The 22,445-nt window shown below is 42.3% G+C and overlaps 1 protein-coding gene across 2 annotated transcripts in view; it reads left to right on the forward strand.

The window, feature by feature from the left end:
• The first annotated feature begins 2,835 nt into the window (after window positions 1-2,835).
• The window catches only part of IL17RD (interleukin 17 receptor D), a 59,322-nt gene continuing 39,712 nt past the window's right edge, over window positions 2,836-22,445 (forward strand). Inside the window, exon 1 of one of the 2 annotated variants that reach the window (XM_083603031.1) lies at window positions 2,836-3,129. In XM_083603031.1, coding sequence (XP_083459157.1) covers window positions 2,989-3,129 — 141 coding nt within the window. In that variant the 5' untranslated portion in view covers window positions 2,836-2,988. The remainder of the gene's footprint in view (window positions 3,130-22,445) is intronic. The other variant, XM_083603030.1, reaches the window with a different exon arrangement.

Here is a 22,445-nt window from a genome sequence, read left to right on the forward strand (position 1 = left end):
ACATGCATTAGTGAGAATGCTACTTCCTTCTTGCCTGAAGCTATGCTCTCTTGGCCTAAATAAGTCCTTTTTTGTTTAGCTGATTCTTTGCCCCTCTGTTATTCACAGCTCTTCCATTTAGCAGCATTGTCAAACGTTCAAAACATTGCTTGATACAACATAGAGGAAGGATTGACAGTAGTTTGAAACCACCTAAATTAGATTTAAATAACTGTGTCTAAAGGCTATGTCAGCTTTACATCTGGCGGCTGCTGATCTGGTTCGGTATGAATGGATAAGGCGGTGGCAGCTACCAGAATTAATCTATAGTGACAAAATATGCTAGTCTCACTTGTGAACACTGAAAGGCAACCTGGAGGAATTCGGAAAGCCCCCTTTTCTGTACGTCAAAGAGAACACAGAGTCAAACAAACTACCGTATTTTTCGCTCTATAAGACGCACCAGACCATAAGACACACCTAGTTTTTGGAGGAGGAAAACAAGAAAAAAAATATTCTGAATCTCAGAAGCCAGAACAACAAGAGGGATCGCTGCGCAGTGAAAGCAGCGATCCCTCTTGCTGTTCTGGCTTCTGGGATAGCTGCACAGCCTGCATTCGCTCCATAAGACGCACACACATTTTCCCCTGCTTTTTAGGAGGGAAAAAGTGAGTTATAGAGCAAAAAATATGGTAGATAAGTCTCAGAAGGGGCAGATCTTCCTCCATGGGATTGCTGGGGTTAGCAATACCAGGCTATGAAAGTAATTTAGCATTGGAGACTGTACCATTGCCCCTTGACCAAGGGAGATCCTGTAATAGAGAATGAGATCAGGGAGGCATCCAAAGGAGAGAGTATTACACTGAACAAATGGCCTATGGCCATGCAATGAAGGGGCCAGGGCTAAAGATGTAGTCCCACAAGCGCTTTGAACACATGTCTATCCATCACACCAGTTAATGTCTCAGTAGGGCTAATGTACTGCAATATACAGGAGGTGCCGGCATGGATGACAAGCAGCGGTGAGGTAGCTATTAGAGGCAGGAAGCAGAGAGGAGGAATAATTGGACTGCTGCTGCAATGGAGAGATGTAAAGAGTATCCACAAGGATCTCCTCAATCTTGGTAAATGGGCATTCAAATGGCAATTGTGGTTCGGTCTCAAGCTCACATAATGGGATCTGAACTGGCAGTTCTAACCAGGAGAACGAATCTTGGGGCCAACACTGAATAGGGCCAACACTGAATTAAAATGTTAGCGACTGAAAATAAATCTGTCAGTGTGATAATGTTTTTAATAGAAATATAAGATCTTACCACTTCTGGAATACTGTGTCCTGTCCTGATCGCCAATCCTTAAGGATATTGTAGAGCTGGAAAAGCTACAAAAATTGGCAATGGAAAGGATCAACGGGCTGGAACAACTCCCCTATGAGAAAAGGTTATGATATTTGGGGCTTTTTTGCTTGGAAAAAAATCTGAGTCAGAGGGGCATGATAAAGCTGTATAAACTTATGCATAGTGTGGAGAAAGGATATCTGGTGTCATTCGATGAAGCTGAAGGGTAGCATGTTCAGGAGAGACAAACAATAGTATTTATTCACACACTGCATGGCTGAGCTATTGTTGCCACAACTCCTGCCTGAAACCCTGGAGAGCCATTGCAACTCAATGTAGACCAGCCTTTCTCAACCTTGGGTTCCCATGTGTTGTTGGACTACAATTCCCATCATTCCTAGAAAGCATGGTCAATGGTCAGGGATGATGGGAGTTGTAGTTCAACATTCTAAGGACTCTAGGTTGAGAAAGGCTGAACTAGATGGGCTTGTGGTCTGAGCTGGGATAAGGCAGCTGCCTACCGTCCTACCTGACTGGCCACTGTGGCAAACAGGATGCTGCTCTAAGCTAGCCAGACCTTTGATCTGATTCAGTAGGGCTGAAGTTTTTATAGGAATGTCCTGCTAGCCCAAAGGTACAGTTGCCAGTAATTATCTGCCGGCACATATCTCATGGGAAACCAGTGATTTATAGTGGGTACTGTGTCAAAATAGGAGACTCAACCCTACTCAAATGTGAAGCTTAATAGGTGATATTGGGGACTGTGTCTCAGTGTAACAAACCTTATATGCCTGAAGTGAGGGTATTTTTGAAGTTGGGTTGTAATATTGATGTGTGTGTGTGTGTGTGTGTGTGTGTGTGTGTGTGTGTGTAAATGCCTATGAGGGTGCATCAGTCACTGAACCTAACTGCCTCTACCAGCAAACCCTGGACTTTGTGAAATTCATTTTAATAGGGAAACCCTGGAATCCTTCCAAGGACATGGGCTTATCAAGTCGGATGACTCTTCTTCCAGTTCCATGGTAAGCAATGAAAGAGGGGGAAACAAGCATTTCTACTACTTTTGCTATTCACTCCAAACTCCCTATTTGTGGATTATGAGCGCTTGTACTTCTGGACGTGTAAACACCCCAGGAGTGAATTATTTGGTGTTCTTTGTCAAGATCCAAACCTCCCACTCTTTTCAACTTTCTGGGTTGGTTTTTTTTTGTTTTTTTGAGGGGGGGGGGCTTCTTTTCTTTTCTTCTTGAACAACTTCCCCTTCTCCCTTTGATGCAAGGGCAGAGGAAGGAAAGAAACGGTCTCACTTCATTTTACTGCATCTCAGATGTTGCAAATTAAATAATAAAGCCCTAGAAGGCCAGGGTGGGGGAAACACACAGAGAGAGAGAAAGGGGCGGACAATTGACCTCTGCACCTAGACACATGGTAGTGGTTGTCCAGCCCCTCCCCCTTCCCCCCATCGTATCCTTGGCAAGGTAGGGGTGGGGGCAAAGGAGAAAAGAGAGAGAGAGAACGCTAACTGTATAGACATATGTCTCGGTGCCTTGCTGCGCGCATGCGCGCCATTCCCCTTTCCCTCCCCTCCGCTCCTTTGCCTTCTCCAACCTGAAGTTGCCTGTGGAGCAACTCATTCGGGGCTCCGGGCGCTGCTGCAGCTGCAAGGCAGACGATGGCACCTTGGCTGAAGTTCTGCTCCTTCTTCTTCTCCCTCACTGCCTGCTTCGACGGCCCGAGGCTGGCCGTGTCCGCGGGAGGGACCAGCGGCAGCGGGGGCAGGAAGGGGCCAGCGGGAGATGCTTGTGGCTGGAAGGTAAGAGAGAGAAAGAAAGAACAAACGAAAGGAAGAAAGAAAGACTCTTTTGTGTTTGGCTTTTTTTTTTACGCGTCGGCGGTGAGGTGACTTGAGCAGGCTTTTCCCCGGGGGCTCCCTTTGCTTCCTCTCCCTTCTTGCACGAGTTAGCAGAACTTAGGGGGAGAGGTGCCTAGAGGTCTGTCAGGAAGCGGGTGCCTGGCGGGGTGGGCGAGGGAAGAAGCCCTGGAGCTCCGCGTGCCGACGAGCTTGCAGGTGGCGCGTCTGGGCTGTTGCACGGGCAGCAGCGTGCAGTGCAACCTCGCAGCAAAGGGCAGCGGGAGACATTTCTGCAACGGGGGCAGCAGCTCCAACCCTCTCTCTTTCTGCCACTGAGTACTTTCTCTCTCTCTCTTACACACACACAACCACACTTCTCTCTCTCGCCCCCTCTTCTTATGCGGCCGTTGCTTTGAAGCGTTGGCATTTCTGCAACTTTCGGGGATGGCTCGCTGGTGGCGGAGGTTGGCTGGATTTTCTCACCAAAGGAACTCGGGGAAGGAGGGAGGAGGAGGAGGGAGGGCGGCCGAGGGGAGAAGCCAACAAGTGGGAAGTCACTCAACAGGTCTTTTATCCCCTCCGCCTTCCTCCCCCCTCCTTAACTAGACCTGCCCTGGGAGAGAAGGGATAAAAGGCGATCGCTTGGGCTTTGTTATTTTAATGATCGGAGGCTGGTTTGGCTACAGGCCTAGTCATTAGACCGAAGGGGAAGCGGGGGAATGGGTGTGCTTGTAAGGTGATAAAAGAGTGTTTTAGGGCTTTACCTTTTGTCCCTGTTAGCAGCTTTTGCTAAGTTGCGAAGTTTTCTCTCCCTTCCACCCCCACCCCCATGGGTTTCCTGAGTGTGATTTGTTGTTTTATTTATGGAAAGAAAAAAGGACTTCTGCAACGCTTTGGGGGGATTTTTCTCTCTCCCCCATTCCATTTTCAGCCTTATTAAAGATTCCAGATGAACGCTTGTCGAAGGGCATGAGTGACTTTCATTGCCTCCCCCTTTTTGTTAGACTGTCACAGAGATTTCCTTGGATTCAGATCATAACATTGAGTGAGGGGAAAAGTTAACAGCAACCACAACAAAAACCAAAAACTGGTAGAATTTGTAGCGAGTAGTTGTATGTGTGCTTACAGGAAAGGGCAAGTGTCCACAAAAAATACTTTAAAAGGGGGGGGGGAGTACAAAAGGAGCCAAACGTTTGCAAAGAACTTAACTCTCCAATGGGTATATTATTTGCATCTTGGATTTTGTTAACTGATAGGTCCTGTAGGAAAATGCATTCAGCTGCTGCTTCGGTTTAGTGTTTCACATAACAAAAGTGATATTTGATTTGCATATTTTAAAGCTGCACATACATCTGGTTCTGTAGGTCAACAGCACTAGCTTTTTAAAGGCCATAATGCTTGACTGATTTTGGTTTGTTTGTAATGGATATTCAGTGATCTGACAGGAAGTGAATTTTCTGATAAAACTGAGGCAAGAAAAAAACATTATTCATTTAAACCTTATTTTTTTTAATGCAGCCTTTTGTAGATTTATGATACGGTGCGGGGGGAAACCTGGCACGTTTTGTACTGTTAGAACAAACGTAAGATTGTAATTTGCTTTTAAGCACTGGGATCTTTAATCTGTATGCCAATCACTTATTGGAATACATTTGTCTCAGATAATGTAAAATGTATACAGACCAGGATCCTGCAGTTTTTATTCGGGGGGGGGGGAGTTTTAGGGACTACACACAGAGAGCTTTTCCCAAGCATTAGCTGCAGGATAAGACCCATTGTCCTGTTTGTGTATCTTGGGCTGTGTGTAAGTTTTGAATAGACTTGACATACTATTAAATGACTGATGGCCCCTGTAACACATTGTCTGCTCTGGGGCAAGGCTGCCTTTGAAGTGCTACCCTGTAGGAAGTAAAAAGACTATTTGCTCTATTAAAATTCCTTGGTATTTCCTCTGTTTAACCACAGGCCACTTCCCCTCTGCCACTCTAAACACTGCAGGGACACTGACTGATTGAAAAGGCACAAGCCCTGAAGTAATTGCATCCCATTCAGACAGATATTCTTAGTGTAGCTTATTTATAATGAGTTATCGTAGAAATGAAAGATGGGTAGAATTTTTTTTCTGCCTTCTTAAGAAGAGAAAACAAAAATAGGCTCATTGACTTGCACAAATGTTCTCTGGTTGAGGATTTTGATATTTCTTTAGTCAGTTATCTGTTGGTAACTTGTAATTCAACCTTAAGTTTGTTTATTCAGAAGTTAAGTTCCACAGAGTGCTCTGGGAAACGTCACAGATGGTAAAATTTAATAAGAGTATAAATATTTGTAGGCTAATTATGGAATAGCAAATAGCATTCAGAGTGTGAGAGCACCATTATTTTGACATCATCATAATAAGCATGTTTTTCAAATTTCTAGTTATAAAATTTAATGTTGTGCATAACTTACTATAATACCTAAAGGCAGAATATGTTATGCGGGGGGGGGGGGGGAGAGTGAGACAACAACATTTTTTGGTGTGGTGGTGAATAACTGAGGTCAGTGGGATTTTAGAAAGTGTGTCTATGCATATTTAAGAAATAACAAGCCCCCTCCTTGAATTTGGTGAGACTTGCTTCTAAGTAAGCATGTTGTATTATAGCTATTGGCTAATTAAAGCTGTGGGGGGAAATTATGAAGACCTTTTAATAAAGATTAGCTGCTGTTTCCAGCAGCTTAGTCTAAAAGATGATAGGTTAGGACTGAGCCATGATGTAAACTTGCCCATTTTTGTTCTTAAAATACAAATTCTTATTCTTAACAAACCAGTATCTATCTATCTATCTATCTATCTATTTCTTTCATTATGTTTTATAGATATTTAGTGGTTGATTTTTTTAAAAAATGTTGTAAGCTGCCTTGGTTTTTTTTTTAAATAGAAGTGCAGATCATAAACATTCAAATAAATAAATCGTAAAAGGAGTGCTTGCCAATGACTGGGACATTTTACTATGATATAATAAATATGACTAAAGAGTAAAACATCACTCGTGATTGACCAAAATAATTCTTCTGGATTTGAAAACTAAAAATAATGTACTTTTTGGGCTGATTTATGTCAAGTACAAAGGGTAATAGGCATGAAGACCTTTAAACTAATACTGTACTAGTGAGTTGTATCCAGTGCTGTGTTCTGCTCACGCAGTGGGCTTCCCCTTCCTCTCCTCTCCACATGCACCTCAAAAACTGCTCCAGAGGGGCCCTCTATTCTCTGGCGCATATTTTGAGCACGTGCGAGGGGCTGCAGAAAACAGAAGGGAGAATATCCAAGGGTAAGTCTGTTGCACAATGGAATGGCAGCATTGGATACAACCAATTATGTTGTAGTTGGAAGAATAAAATAAGTGTTGTGTATTATTTTATCAGTTGTATCACTTTTTAGTGTATCCTCTCTCTGGAAAAAACACTCAATTTTTTTAGGTTCTAGGTAAAAATGTCTTTTGTGAAATCTTGAGAGCTCCTAATAATTATAATATTCACTAATGCTATTAACTAATTATTATTATTATTATTATTAATAATAATAATAATAATAAGTTTTATTTATACCCCACCCTCCCCAGCCAAGACTGGGCTCAGGGTGGCTAACAACCAATAATAAAAACAAGTTGATTAAAATACAACTTAAAAACAACATTAAAACATTAAGATGCAGCCTCTTCACAGGAGGAGAAAGGAAAAAAGAAAGAGGGGGAGGGAATCAAATTGATTCTAAGCCAAAGGCCAGGCAGAACAACTCTGTCTTACAGGCCCTGCAGAAAGAAATCAGATCCCACAGGGCCCTGGTCTCATGAGACAGAGTGTTCCACCAGGCTGGAGCCAGTGTTGAAAAGGCCCTGGCTCTGGTTGAGGCTAATCTAACTTTCTTAGGGCCCTGGATCTCTAGGGTGTTGCTATTTATGGACCTTAAGGTCCTCTGTGGGGCATACCAGGAGAGGTGGTCCCGTAGGTATGAGGGTCCTAGGCCGTGAAGGGCTTTAAAGGTCAAAACCAACACCTTAAATCTGTCCCTGTACTCCACCGGAAGCCAGTGCAGCTGGAAAAGCACTGGGTGAATATGCTCCCATGGCAGAGACCCCATGAGGAGCCCGCTGCAGCATTCTGCACCCGCTGGAGTTTCTGGGACAGCTTCAAGGGCAGCCCCGCATAGAGTGAATTACAGTAGTCAAGCCTGGAGGTGACCGTTACATGGATCACTGTGGCCAGGTTGGGGCGGGAAAGGTAAGGGACCAACTGCTTGATGCGGCGAAGCTGGAAAAATGTCGCCTTGGCTGTTGCTGTAACCTGCGCCTCCATGGAAAGGGAGGTGTCAAGGATTACACCCAAACTCTTAACGGAAGGCAATGGCACTAATTGGGCCCCCACAAGAGAAGGGAGTTGGTCCCTCATCCCCATACCATCCCGACCTAGCCAGAGGACCTCTGTCTTTGAAGGATTTAGTTTCAATCGGCTCCCACGAAACCATCCAGCCACAGCTTCCAAGCATCTGGTCAGTGTGTCCGGGGCCAAGTTGGTATGGCCATCCATCAGCAGATAGAGCTGAGTGTCATCAGCATATTGGTTCCCTAGCGCCGACCAGAGATAAAAGAGCACAGCCATTTACAGGCTATGCCCTGTATCCCCACGTCGGCGAGGCGGTGGTCCAGAAGATCATGATCGACCATGTCGAAGGCTGCTGACAAATCTAAGAGAATCGACCCGCCTCGATCCAGTTGCCTACGGAGATCATCTGTTAGGGCAACCAGAGCCGTCTCGGTCCCAAAACCCGGACGGAACCCGGACTGAAATGGATCTAAAGCCATCTAATTAGGGGTTTAAGCCATGCAAACAGATTTCTACTATCACATGGTTTAATGTTTACTGCAGCTGGGATTATAGCACCCATGGATGCACATATATTTCTTCTTTACTGTAAGCAAATTGTAGAACACTGCATCAGGAACACCAGCTGCGGCAGCGCCAACCATCTGCTGGGAAGGAAGGATAAGTTCAGTAACTTGGTATCCCACAAAAAGTGGTCCTAGTTAATAACGGTACTGTACTGTTTTGTTGTTGCTAATGTCTTGTGCTTCGTTCATGATTTGGGGGCAGACAAATTAAACTTCAAAATGTAATAGTAACACCACTTCCAATGAAGGAGAGTCCATAACCTCCCAAGGGAGTCTGTTCTGCTGTTAAACAGCTCTCACTGCCAGAAAGTTCCTACTGATGTTTAGTCGGAATTTCCTTTCTTGTACGTTGAATCAATTGGTTCGGATCCTAGCCTCCACAGCAGGAGAAACCAAGCTTGCTCCATCTTCCATGTGACAACCCTTTTGATATTTGAAGATGACTATTATATCTCCTCTCAGTCTCTTTACCAGGGTAGGCATACAAAATTCCCTCAATAAGGTGCCATCCAATCATCTTAGGGATTCTACTCCAGATTTGTGTAGGGTTTACTTCTTAGCTTTTTCTTCTCCTGAAGATATCCTGCAAGCCAGTGGAGGTTTAGGATCAGAGTTTTCCTTCTCCTAGATGGCTCACCTTCCCTGGTTGATGTACCCCATCTGCCCCTCTATGGCAGGTGCAGAGATTGCCTTCTTGATTGTTGCATCCGCTATTGGTCTCATCCATGAAGTGTTAGTAATCACAGCATCTTTTTCTAAGTGTTTTCTTATGTGTTCTAAGACCTTTCCTTGTATCAATGTCAAGGTGACCAGTTGGTAGTCACCTGGGTCTTTTTTGAATAACAATAACAATAACAATTTATTTATACCCCGCCCATCTGGCTGGGTTTCCCCAGCCACTTTGGGTGGCTTCCAACAAAATATTAAAATACAATAGTCTGTCAAACATTAAAAGCTTCCCTAAACAGGGCTGCCTTCAGATGCCTTTGAAGATAGGGGCAACATTTGCCTGCCTCCAATCCACAGGGACCTCACCTGTTTTCCAGAAATTCTCAAAGATTATAGAAAGAGGCTCTGAGATTATATCCGCAAAATCCTTGATGTAGCTCATCAAGCCCTGGAGATCTGAATTCATTTAAAGTAGCCAGGTGTTCCCTTACTACCTCTTTTTCTGTCTTTGGTATCCCTCCTGGCATTGTTTATTCTGTTATCTTCCAGTTGGACACTGCTTTCCTTTTTCATGAAGACAGAGGCAAAGTAGTTGTTGAGCTGTCTTGTTCTTCCTCTTGCTTTTGCTCTTGGTTTTTTTTAATGATGCTATTTTCTAATGGGTAATTAATACATTTAATTTGGTTTTATTGTTTGTATGTTCCTGTAGGCAATTTTGAATTTCTTCAGGGGTAAAAGGGATATAAGTTTTTCAATAAAATAAATTAAGAATTTGCAAGCCCAGATATGTCTTCTAGTTTTTTGTGTGCAACGATCTTTTAACATCCAAACTTCATTGTGAATATTGTAATTATGACTTCTGATGGGAGTGCAGCTATAGAGTGATAGAAAAGGCACACCCAAATATATACCTCCAATTGGCTTGGTTAAACAATGATCAAAGGTAAAATTGATTGTGTTTACCTGATATTAGGATCCTAGTCTTGAAGCTCCTTAAACTAACCATAAAATCATTTTACTTAAAGAGTTATGTTTAGTGACTACCTGGCATGAATGCACTATTGTGAATTCAATGTGGTTCAGCTGATTTCTTCCTTGATCTACCAAATGCCCACTCTCATGTCTTTAAGTTAACACCTTACATTAGAAACCTGACAGCACCAAATTATCGAAGGTTATGCACCAAAGCCAGACTAAATGTTTTTCCTTCTGCAGTGTTGGATGGCAGGTTGAGAGGAGTTCCCTACTACGACAGATTTTACTTGTGTGCCCAAGACATCGATTCTATAAAGCATACTTCGCTGCACTGTGCAAAATACGAGCACTTAAAATATCCTATTATTTAAAAATAAGACGATGAGCTTGACATGTCTTGTTATTACTATTGTTGTCCTTTTCCCTTGAGGGAGCCAGTGTGGTGAAGTGTTGGACTAGGACCTCGGAGACCACAGTTCAAATCCCCGCTCAGCCATGAAGCTCACTGGGTGACCTTGGGCCAGTCATAAGAGCATAAGAATAGCCTGTGGGAGGCAAATAGCCAATAGCCACCCAGTCCAGCACCCAGTTCTCACAGTGGCCAATCAAATGCCTGTGAGAAACAAGCAAGCAGAGCATGAACACAAGAGCACTCTCCCCTCCCATGGGTTCCAGCAACTAGTAAGTCCCTGATTCTCAGCCTAGCCTACCTCACAATGTGGTTGGGGGATTAAATTAGGTGTGGGAGAAAGAGGTATGCTACCTTGAGCTCCTTAGCTCAAGAGAAAAAAGTGGGATCTAAATGCAATAAATAAAATCTTGTCCCTTCTAGGTTTGGGGTTGATTCCCCCCGCCCCTACAGTTTAGTAAATCGTTGACTAGGATGTTGCAAGCTTTTTGCCTAGCGTGGTGTGAAGGATAAGTGATTGTTTCACATCTGGTGTCAGCCATGAACTTACAAAGTGTAAGTTTGTAATGAGCCTGCCTCTATCATTCTCAGTCCTAGTATCAGTAATATGGGAAATAATACTGACTTCCTTTATAGGGTTGTTGTAAGGATTACAAACAGATAAATGTACTTTCAGATACATGGAAGCGATATGCCAATGTTAAGTATTGTCATTACTACTGCCACAACTGTTATTTACTTCCTGTCCAGGCTAAGGACAGGAAGCTGAATTGTGGGATGGTAGCCAAAGCAGTGGTAGAATAGTTTTAGGCTGTTTTCTAGGCTACCACAAACTCTAGCATCAGTTGTTGAATGGGGTAAGGGCAAGTATAGAGAAGTATTATATGGATTTTGAGTAGATAGTAAGGGCCAGGAGCTGGAAAATAATTATGTGCAAGGGTATTTTAACATTTGGATGTACTGTAAATTGCCCTGCATGTCATTGTAATTTGTAATAATCACCACCTATTTATATTATCATTTTTATTGCACAGTTCAAGGGTTCAAAGTGCTCTTCATCATGCCAGTCCTCAAAGTTGGACCAATGTAGTCCCCATTTTCCAATCCTCTCTTCCTAGGCACTTTCTCATTATTTGTGTCTTCTGCTTCAGGCTTCTGCTTGGTCCAGGTCTCTTTGCCTAACCTTTTCCCTAGGCCCTTCCCTTCTGCAGCATATGAATAGAGCAGACAGTAATGAGAATAGCATATGAATAGCTCAGACAGCACAAAAACCACTTAGCCATCAACTTAGGATCAGAGCAGTGAGCAGAGCATCCAAGAGCAGTGAGCAGAGCATCCAACGAAGACCTTTTGGACTGTCTGGCCACTCTGATGATGAGAGACGGATAGCAGAACAATAATAAAGGCAAATATTTGCAGCAGTTTTTGCACTGCCAGTGGGAAGGCTATTTATCTCTCTATATCAAAACTGACAGGGAATCCAGGTTTATATATGTAGTGGTATTTCTGCACAACCCATTGGCATGCGTCTGATGTGCATGTGTGACAGAGCTATGAAAGCCACTTCTATAACACATTATTAGCCCAATGCAGGCGTTATTTGTTCCCTTTACATAACAATATGGGAGCAAGGAGCAGGAGTTGAGCTGAGTAGCCCCATCCCTGATTTTCACTCTTTGTAGGTCAGACCCTTCCTTGACATGTGCGCATAAAGCACAAATGACTGGGCAGGAGGCTTCACATGTATAGCTGTATGCTGGTGATGCACACAGGAACTTATAATGCCTGAAGCAGTGGAAAGCATAGACTGCGACTTGCTTAAACCCCTAAATGTATTATCCAGGTTTTCCTCCTGTAGTATTGGAGACAGGCATTTCCTGCCCAGATTCCTTTTTTTCAAGCGTTTAGGCCTTTAAATTGCACTTGTAGACTGCAGTTGGTTGTATTTTTCACTAATAACTCTCTCACTCTGCCCAACATTCTGCCTACAAGAGTTAATAGTGAAAAGTACAGATTCAGTTTTTCTTAATACTTTTCCTTGTAGGTGAACATGCCCAAGCATCTCTGCACCTTGATTACAAGGAAGAGCCAGCATCAAACAGTAAAAGGCACAGATAAGTTAATTCTGTGCTTATAGGGATTGTAAAGTGTTTCCAGTTAAAACAAATACTTGCCCAGTAATCTGTTTAGATTTAATTTTTCTGAATTAACTTTGCTCTTCTATACCTTACTTCTGTTTCTAGTAATAGAAAAAAGCTGTGAACTGTAGGTTCTCTTTTAAAATTATATATTTACTGAAAGGCTTTAAAAAACTTGCAATTTGTGTCACAATTCAGTCTCCTCTGCACATACACGCCCATTATAAAATACTTTGCCATTAAAAGGACTAACAAGTACTCATCTCCAGTAAGAAGGGTTTGAGGCACAAAATGGTATTTAATTACCTTTGCATGGTTTTGTTCTCATTTTAAAGATATATTTTAAGCATTGAACACTCTCTTGCCTCTTCTAAATAGTATGAAAAGTGTATTGAGTAGTTTGCCATGAATGGACTCAGTGGTGGAGCAAAACTTGGTAGAGCATATTATCTTAGCAGGCAGTCTTAGGTTTTAATTTCTAACCCTTCTCTGTCTCCAGTGGGAGGGACTAGATATTTCTGATCTTGCTCCTGACCATATTCAGATCCAGCCAAGCACTCAGTGACTTCCCTGACTTTTTTGTATGTAGCTGTGGGAAAATTCCTGGTTGGCTGGCTATGAATTAATGAAAATCCTTACAATGCTTCACTAATGATAGCTCCTGCGGGTTTAAAAAAATGCTATTGCCTTTTTTTAATTTGAAGGAGGTCATGGAGGTTTACAGAAACTAAGAGAAGGTAACATCTGGTTGTGCTCTGCTGATGGCTGCTTTTGTGTGAAGAAAAAAAGTTATGCTGTTTCTTCAGCATCAAACGCTTTCAAGGTGATCCTCATAAGAATTCCTTCTAAAATGTGCTCCACTCAAGCTGTGAGTTCTAATTAATAGTACTCTTCTGAAATGCTGGATCTTACTGTTAAACTCCCAAATTTCTAATACTTTAATCCCAAAGGATTACTAAACTATACTGGTTTGATAATTTATGTAGTAGACAGTTGAGGGTTTTTTTAAAAGCCCCCCCCCCTTAAGACGTTTGAGTGGCCTTAAAATGATAAAATAGTCAATATAGTGATTCACCTATGAATGCCCAAGCTATAATTGGTCTTAAGCAAGACTGAAATAAGGGTTGATACCTTCTGTGCATAGTAGTAAAGTGTGTTTTTCCTTGTGTGCCCAGTTATGCTCTTTGAAATCTACCGAGGGCATCTACTTAATGATACCATCTGGGTTTCTGGTTCAGCCAGGAATTTGCATAAAGAGTGGTGCTCATGATGGATGTCTTCCAAATATGGAGATCCCTCCTGCTACAGGGTTGTAAGAGTTTAAGCCTGAGCACATTCTGGAAATACTCTAAAAGAGGGTGAGTATTCCCCACTTTAGGGCCTGTTCTGGACCCTAAGCCTCCCACCAATTTTGTTAGCTGCAAAAAGAAAAACATAGACACAGCACTGAGGTAGGTAGAGTTCTGCGCCCTAATGGAGATGGCAAATTGTCCCCTTCCCAGTAATCCAAGCAATCATTTGATTTAAAAAGGGGATTAAACCTCCTCCTTTGCTGATCAGTGTGGATCAGTTGAGGAGCGGAGCTTGTATGTGCTTGTATGCATGTGAGAAAGTGCATGAAAGAGTGTGAGAGGGTGCACCCACTTTTGTCCACACACAACATGTGGCCCCTGCGGGTTCAGTGGACTTGAACCTTGATGTCATTACGCCTGCTAGAAACTCTGAAGAGCTACTGCCAGTCAGTGTAGACCAGGGTGAGGAATCTGCCCTATAACTCACAGGCCAAACCTGACAGGTGGGTGAGGCAGCTCACCTGTCAATTACCTAACATCACAGTGACATCAGGCGATGATAGTTGAGACTTCAAAGCACCACACAGCGCTTGCAGAGAGCTCTGTCCTATGCTTTGGGCCCATGCTGATCAACAGTGATTGATGGGTGGAGATTTCAAGGCTGCTTTCAGCAGGGGCCAACTTTGCAACCAAGTTCCCTGTCTCTTGTCCGCCCAAACATGACATTATAGTGTTCCATTATTGAAGAAAGGTAGGATATAAATGCTAGAAAATAATAATAGACCCTGTGCCATATTAAGCATGGAAGAAGCTGGTCTGAGAAGCTTGGGGTAGGTGGGAAGTAGCATACACACACACACCCAAAAAAAAAAAAATTAACATCTACAAAAAGCCATTGGGAATGATCATTGGGAAATTTGGAGCATGGTGTCACCAGTGTGCCAGTGACATGCACCTCTACTTCTCCATGCACCTCTACTTCTCCATAACTCCATAATAGCTGTGCAAGCCCTGGACCAGAGTCTGAATGCAGTGGTGGACTGGATGAGCAGCCACCAAACTGAGTTTGAAGGCTGAGACAGAGGCTCTGTTTGTGGGCAGGTGGTTTCCATTCTCATTTTTCTGAAAGAGCAGGTATGCATCTTTGTCATTAGAAGTCCAAGTGACCTCTGCATCTAGGAGTACAGCTTTGTCTAGTGTGACAGCTAAGGCCATATCTGGATTGGAATAGCTTGGCCACTGCTCATGTCCACCTGAATGCTGCCTAATTGTAGAGGTGAAATTTTAAAATAGTGCTGCTTGGTGTATATGGGAGAAGGGGTTATTAGAGAAGGGGTAGTGTGATGCTTCATGGTATGTGACGGATGTAGATTATGCATTTAGACTACAGTGCTCAAGCTGTTTATGCAGGTGTGTTTGCATGCCACCTAAGTTTAACTGATGTTTACTGTGCCATCTAGCATAGTTTTCTTCAATATCATTTCTCATTATACAATTCCTGTGGTCCCATCTTCCTAGCATTTTCAGACAGGTAGCTAAATTAGTCTGCAGCAGCAAAAACAACGAAGAAGACTGTGGCAGCTTCAAAGACTGGCAGATTTATTGTGACATAAGCTCTATAAGCTCTAGTCCACAAACTTTATGTCATAATAAATCTGTTAGTCTTTAAGATACTACAGGTCTCTTTGTGGTTCTTCCTGCCATGAAATCTAAGTGTTTGTCGGTTAGAATGCATGTTATTTTTTGCAGTCAGGAAAACTTTCAACCACTTACTAAATGCCACCATGCACAATGTGTTGCAAATAATGCATTCTAGCGGTACATGAATTATTTTAATTGGAAATAAAGGATGCATCACCAGTCCAGTGGGAATTTCATTAGACTCCAGGTTCATTTTGCAAGTGAAAACTCAGCAAGGTCTGCTAAAGTTGCAGAAACATCCAAAGAACCTTTAATAATGGCAAGTAAGAATCTTTGCTTTGCATCTCATCTCAAATGTAGCATCTCCATCAACACAGTATCCTGTAACAAATACTCTTGTGTCTGGTATGCTATTGATGTGGAGTTAGGGGCATTCCAAAATACCAACACTCTTTTCTTTTTGTTTTGCAGCCCCCAAATGCACTGGTGCATTTGTCAAAACCAAGGAAATCATAGCAATTTTTAGACCTATAGTACAGAGTTGCAAAAGTACAACATAAACCTTGTCATTTAGTAGTGCAATAATACATTCAATTATATATGTGTGTGTAAAGAAACTTTGTCACACATTTCTCCCCATTAATATGATCCTGGGTTTATGCCTGAGGAGTTAATGTTCTGTAATTACTTAGCCGTCATTACACTTATACTCCAGCTCCTGACCAAAATAAAGTGTAAATCACAAAAAAAGAGGTTAAAGTGTCAGTAAACTCTGTCCCTTAACAGGTGACAAGCTCTTAATGTGTGGTGTTGCAGAACAACAGCAGAAACAAAAACCCTCCTATCTTTTATTCATAAGTTCAGGATAATACCAGAGGGTACAGCTTAGGTATCTCCAAATAGTTGCATTTCTAAGATTAATTCACTAATCATGCCATTGACTTTTTGAGTAAGGACCACTAGCTGTGAAATGTCATGCAGAGTTTTTAAATGGAACATTCAGTTTGCTAAAGAATGAGCTGCAAAGACAGAACTTTCTCTTTATGGCTGTTAGCAGTAAATGCAAGAATCAAAGCCGCAAACCGAATGAAAGCCTAAAACCCCTGTATTATCCATGAATAACTATGTTCATTTCACCTTTGTGATATTGGACATGTGTGTGTTCCTTGTTTTCCTTTTCCTTTCAGAATTTTGCTGTATGCAACATATTTTTGTGATAGGTTAGTGTTTCTATTCAGTGCTTTAAAAATCTGCTGGTTTAAAATCAGAGTTAAGGCTGTCTCTTGTTGCTCAAGTTCTACAAAACAGGAAAAGAGGAAAATACTATTGATGCCATTGCTGACTTGCCCTGTGATGAGCATTGATGTTGTGCGGTGTCATAAATTGTGCTTGTTTACAGCTTACCTTACATGCACCCGCAACTTCCCTTGGTCTTTCAGGCCCAAATCCAGATGGAATGATGGAGTGCCTGGGACCAGCAAGCGTGTCCCATATTGTCTTGGTTCTGCATTGCCTTATGAAACATTTGACGCTTACTGCATAGCTAGAGGAATCCTTCTGTGACATGACCCCTGGCTGTTTGTTCCTTATATCAGTAACCGGCAGGATGGGTTAACATTAGAGATTGGGCCACCTTTTAGCACCCTTCATCCTCCTTGCCACAGAGAAGCTTTTCATGTGTCACTACAGAAGACCGAATGACAAAGAAATTAAAAATTTATTATTCTGGATTTGGACCTGCAACCTGAAGAATGAAAGGAAAATACTCATTCCACTACTCACAAATGTTGTTTGCAATTCATGGTTTGTCTGGAGCAAGAGAAACCATGTTCAAGTGACACACTAGGCCAAGCTGTAGCTTAACTCATGGCAGCACAGCAACAGGAAGACTTATGGGAGGAGTGCAGTAGCCGCAGTCTCTCTGTGGGGACGCAGTGTTTGAATGTTTGTGCTATAAGCCATGGTTCAGCTTAGCATGATGTGCAAACCTGGCCTTAGTGTTTTGTGCACTAGTGTTGCTGCACCTGTGGTGTCAGTCAGAAGTTTTTACTTTTAGAGAAATGGAGGAGGAAGTTGAAATCCTGAAGAACAGCAAATCTAGTGCGTGCTAAACCCTCACCTTCTTTCCCCTGTCAAAATAAGGCTAAAATCTGCAGTGATTTACTTAAGACCAGTGCCAGAGAATTGAGGCTCTGCCTTGTAAATGGGTACCACTGGAGCATTTGGTAGTCCTGTTCATGTCACATTCTGGTACATGTTGTCCCATCAGTACGGGTGAAGCTTCTAACCTCATGTTAATGGCATTTGTTGTTGTTGTTGTTTAGTCGTGTCCGACTCTTCATGACCCCATGACCAGAGCACGCCAGGCACTCCTGTCTTCCACTGCCTCCCGCAGTTTGGTCAGACTCATGTTTGTAGCTTCGAGAACACTGTCCAACCATCTCATCCTCTGCCGTCCCCTTCTCCTTGTGTCTTCAATCTTTCCCAACATCAGGGTCTTTTCCAGGGAATCTTCTCTTCTCATGAGGTGGCCGAAGTATTGGAGCCTCAGCTTCACGATCTGTCCTTCCAGTGAGCACTCAGGGCTGATTTCCTTAAGAATGGATACGTTTGATCTTCTTGCAGTCCATGGGACTCTCAAGAGTCTCCTCCAGCAGCAGTTAATGGCATAGCACCAGTTAACATAGTTGGAAGCACTTCATTCTGTAAATTCTATGGCTTCCAATTTTCCTAGCTCTCTCATTTCTTTATTTTCATTTGCTACTTGCAAATAGCAAGGTCTGGTTGAAAGTTTTTTTATAGTTAGAATTATAGTGGTACCTTGGTTTAAGAACAGCCCTGTTTACACAATATTCGGTTTACAAACTCTGCGAAACTGGAAGTTGTGTCCTGGTTTGCAAACTTTACCTCGGTCTAAGAATGGAAGTCGAACGGTGGTAGGGCACCGTTAGTGGCAGGCCTCATTAGGGAAAGTGTGCCTTGGTTTAAGAACGGTTTTGGTTTAAGAACGGACTTCCGGAACAGATTAAATTACTAAATTGAGGTACCACTGTATTAACAGGAGGTTTTATGCACAGATCGTAATTAAATATAAATTAATTATTTGCAAAATTCCTAATTTTAGTGAGTATGACAATGTATTTCTGGTAAAAGGAAACCAGGAGGGTAATTGACAAGAATAACAACTTTGATTTGTTTTAAAAAGAAAACAGTCTTGATGCTCTTAAATTTTCTGCTGTAGTTCTTCGTTGCTAGACTGAAACTCACCTTCTGCCCAAATTTGTTCTAATCTAGTTACATGGAACTTTTATTATTGCCAAATGGCTCAAATAATATCAAGGGCTTTTGAATTTAATTTTTTGAATTCAAGTTGTGGGTCTGTTTAAGACATCTCTCTTATTCTCTTTCCCCATTGATCAAAGTAGAGAAACCTGTGCCTCTGTTTTTGTTGCACACATTGACAGTCTATGGATAACATTACATTTTTTCAGCATGAAACTGAACACTCTAAATCCCTAAAGCAGTCTCAAATGTATGGTTAATAAAAGAATTTATTGTACTGGATGTCATCTGTTATATCACTCTGGGAACAAACCTGGCAGTGAGTGGACAGGAAATATTTCCATTTCAAATCACTACAATCTTTTATGGTCTAGGGCAAAAGTGTCTAATTTCAGCAAAGTCACTGAATAGTGTGTAATGAAGGCATTTTAGTTGATTAAATGCATGTTATCACTTTTCAAACAACATTAGGGTGTTTTCTTCCCCCCTCTGTGCTTTTAACAGAAGCGAATATTTCTGTACATATTATGTGTGTTCTGTCTGCAGTACTGAGCGCTAGAAATATGTTTTCCCCCATTGGCAGAGAGAATAGTATGTATTTCCAGATAAACAATTGGGCATTCCCAGGAGGTTAGCAAGAAGATAAGCTTGTGAACCATAGCCAAAGCACTTCGTAGTTTTAAAGGGCTGCTTTTGTAATCAGCTACTTCCTCAATGGAGAAGCTGGAGGAGTTGCTCCTGTGTAGCCATTGCTGTGTACTTGGCATGCTGTTTTAACTGCAGACTGCTTCCACCCCTCACTCTCTCCACCTTGCCCTGGATGCCAAGTGCAAAATCTGTGTGAATGACAGCCATTTGCGTAGAAACTAAATGCAGTCACAATGCAGAACTTGGAAACACAAGTCAGGTTTAATAAGGTGCCTTAGCCTTTGCAGGAAAAATGGTCCTGGGGCCATTCTGTGGCATCTCCAGTTAACGCAATCTTGAGTAGTAGGGCCAGGAGAAGTGTCTTCCTGAGATCTTGGAGAGCCCGTGCCCCACCTGGAATGGACACATGTGCTTTTGTGTCCAAATGAGCTGGCCTTAACTGAGATGAATACAGAAAATGTTTTGCCTTCTTGATCTTGGCCAGTAATTGGGAATTACAAAAATAGTTGATTCTGTTGTTTGACCTGACATTATGGTTTTGAGAGGACAGTGGGATTTGGACCTTCCCTGCCCTACAGATGTATTGTCAGACCTATTGTCATGGGGCAAGAACTCTTTTGGATGTTGAGATGACTGCCCAGAAGTGGGGGGGAAAAGATACTATGAGGATAGATTTGTTTTGTTTTAAAATATTCAAAATGCTGCCATGTGGGGCTTTCCTGTTCAGTGGTGTGTGATGGAAAAGTTTGTTTTGCTGGGCAAGTTGGGTCACCAAGTGTTTTCTTTTCCCCTGCCAGCAAACGGTTAACGAAAGTGGTCCAGGAGGGGGAGTTGAAAAGGAGAGGATTTTGAGAGGGAGGTTTTTTGGTTGGGATAGAAGTTGGGAGAGAGGGAATGAGAGGAGAGAGAGTTGGTTCCGGGTAGAAACATCCACTCTGAGGAATATATCACAAGCTAGAGAAAGGAGTCTCTGAGCTTAGTGTGAAGAACAGTGTGTGGTGTCCTGTAAGAGTAATAGGCCAGGAATTAACTGGGAGGCTGAGGCTGACCCAGGAGAAGTAGAAGATGTGAGAATACAGTCTACTTAGGTCTCATTCCAGTCAGGAGGGGAGAGATTCTTCTACAAAAAAGAGAAGATTCCCAAACTAGTTCAGAGGGGTGTGGTGATCCCTTGGGTCTGTTACTTGGAGTACCTCAGGAGTAGGGTTGTCTAAGGCAGGCATAGGCAAACTTGACCCTCCAGATGTTTTGGGACTACAATTCCCATCATCCCTGACGACTGGTCTAAGGGGTGTGTAACTGACAGGAAGTACCACCTTGTTTAAGACCCAAAGTATTAAGCAGCAACAGCTGTACAACAACTGAGAAAGAACTGAAGTGAAATAACATTATAATCTGAGGTATCTTATGTTTTACTCACTTTGTGTCATAAACTTCATTTGTTTAATAAAATCTTTGTTTATTTGATCAAATCCTGCCTGAGACTCCAAATTGTTAAGTTCTCACTCACACAAGTCCCTCACAAGATAATCTGGGGTAGTTTGTAGGAATTCGTGGAATTGGTGTTCTGTGAGGTGGGTGCACTATATTTAAGTGAGGGCGGGCCCAACGGCGCCAAGGGAAAAAGTACTGTCATGCCGTCACATGGTGCAGCCAGCTTTTTGCTCTCCTGCAGAACCTGAGGTTCTCCCAAACCTGCTAATTGATACTTCCTTTTGTGACTGGGTGGTACTTTGAACAAGGACACTTTGAAAATTGATGTTGAAGGCAACAGGGTGGAGGCTGATTCAGACTGAGGCAGAGGCACTGGGTGGAGGGTAGTTTTAACCCTCCCAGTGCTATTTTGCCACTCTTAATTCCATACCTTCCTTGTCCCAAAGCCAAAGGAAAGCAAACTTAAGTACCACAATCAGAATGTCTGATTTCATCATGCCTGGTTTCCTAGTTTGGCATCTACTGATAGGGATTTTCCCTATAGGTTTTAACTGCCATAGTTGCTTCAGAAGAAAGAGAGCTGTTCCCTAGTTTACGGTGCATTATTGTCTTACATAAGCCAATATATACGAGATGCATTTCATTCAGTATGTTCAGGCTGCCTGTCAGAGTGTTGTGCACAGTTAAAAAGTAAACACACAAATTTGACAAGCAGAACTGAAAAAGGCAGCAAAGCAGTTCAGCATAAAAGTATACTGGAGCAAATAAAGCCTAATTAAAATGTCCCCAATGGGTACCTAAATATTGACACAATTGGTGAGCTTTCCTGGGATGGGCATTCTGTGAATGGACATGCCACTTATTTTCAAGTGGTAGTGGGGATTGGAAAAGAGACTCTGATGTGGCGCATAGCATTTGGCCAGACAGTCCCAAATTTGGGTGGTAGAAGACAATCTTACAAGTTTTGTATTTTTAGTCTGGCTCTCATCCTTTTGGATACCAGGGTGGTATATAATGAGCCTGTTAAAATAACATAAAACAATAATATCAAACCTTCATCATATACAATTTAGAGGCAGCTACAATCATACAGCAGAAAAAAAACGACATAACTTAGAAATGCTTGGAGAAAAACAAGTTTTCATCTGTGTGTGCATAGCAAACTACAGTTGCTTTAACTTGCTGACTCCCAGTTTAACTCCTTATCATACAGATAAGTGAATTACTAAAGCTTCTTTGTTAGAACTATGAAATTCATTTTCTATTCTTTTTCTCATCCAGATGTGGGCAGGGAGTGGGTGGGTGGAAGTGCTGCAGTAGAGTTAGTGAGCACATGCTCTACATGCAGAAGATTTCAGGTTAAGAAGAGTAAGTAACTGGTGGTGGGAAAGACCTCTGCCTAAAACTCTGGATAGCCATTGCTAGTCAGAGTAAGCAGAAATAGGCTTGGTGAACAAGTATCCTGATGTGGTAGAAGGCAACTTCCTAATGTCTTGATGGGGTATATAAATTTGACACAAGCTCTGTTGTCAGATTTACAGTCCAATAGGTTAGGCACACAAGCGGTCATTACTGAAAGGAAAAGGAAGATAGGAAGATCAGTTGGGAAAGGTCTGAATGGAAGTTTGGTGTTTTAAAACTTGTGTTTCAACCCAGTCTTGGCTAGGCGGATTATTCCTAGCTTATGTTATTGAATATAGGGAAGGGTTTTTTGCATCTACGTAGCTAACTGTGACAACTGTCCACTCTGTGGTACATTCAGAGTTAGATACAGTGTGTATACACACACACACACACACACACACACACACACACACACACACAGGATTTCATTACATCAGTGGAGTACATTGAGTGTATT

Source organism: Podarcis filfolensis (genome assembly GCF_964270895.1).
Source record: "Podarcis filfolensis genome assembly, chromosome: 2".
In the NCBI taxonomy this organism is placed as follows: domain Eukaryota; kingdom Metazoa; phylum Chordata; class Lepidosauria; order Squamata; family Lacertidae; genus Podarcis; species Podarcis filfolensis.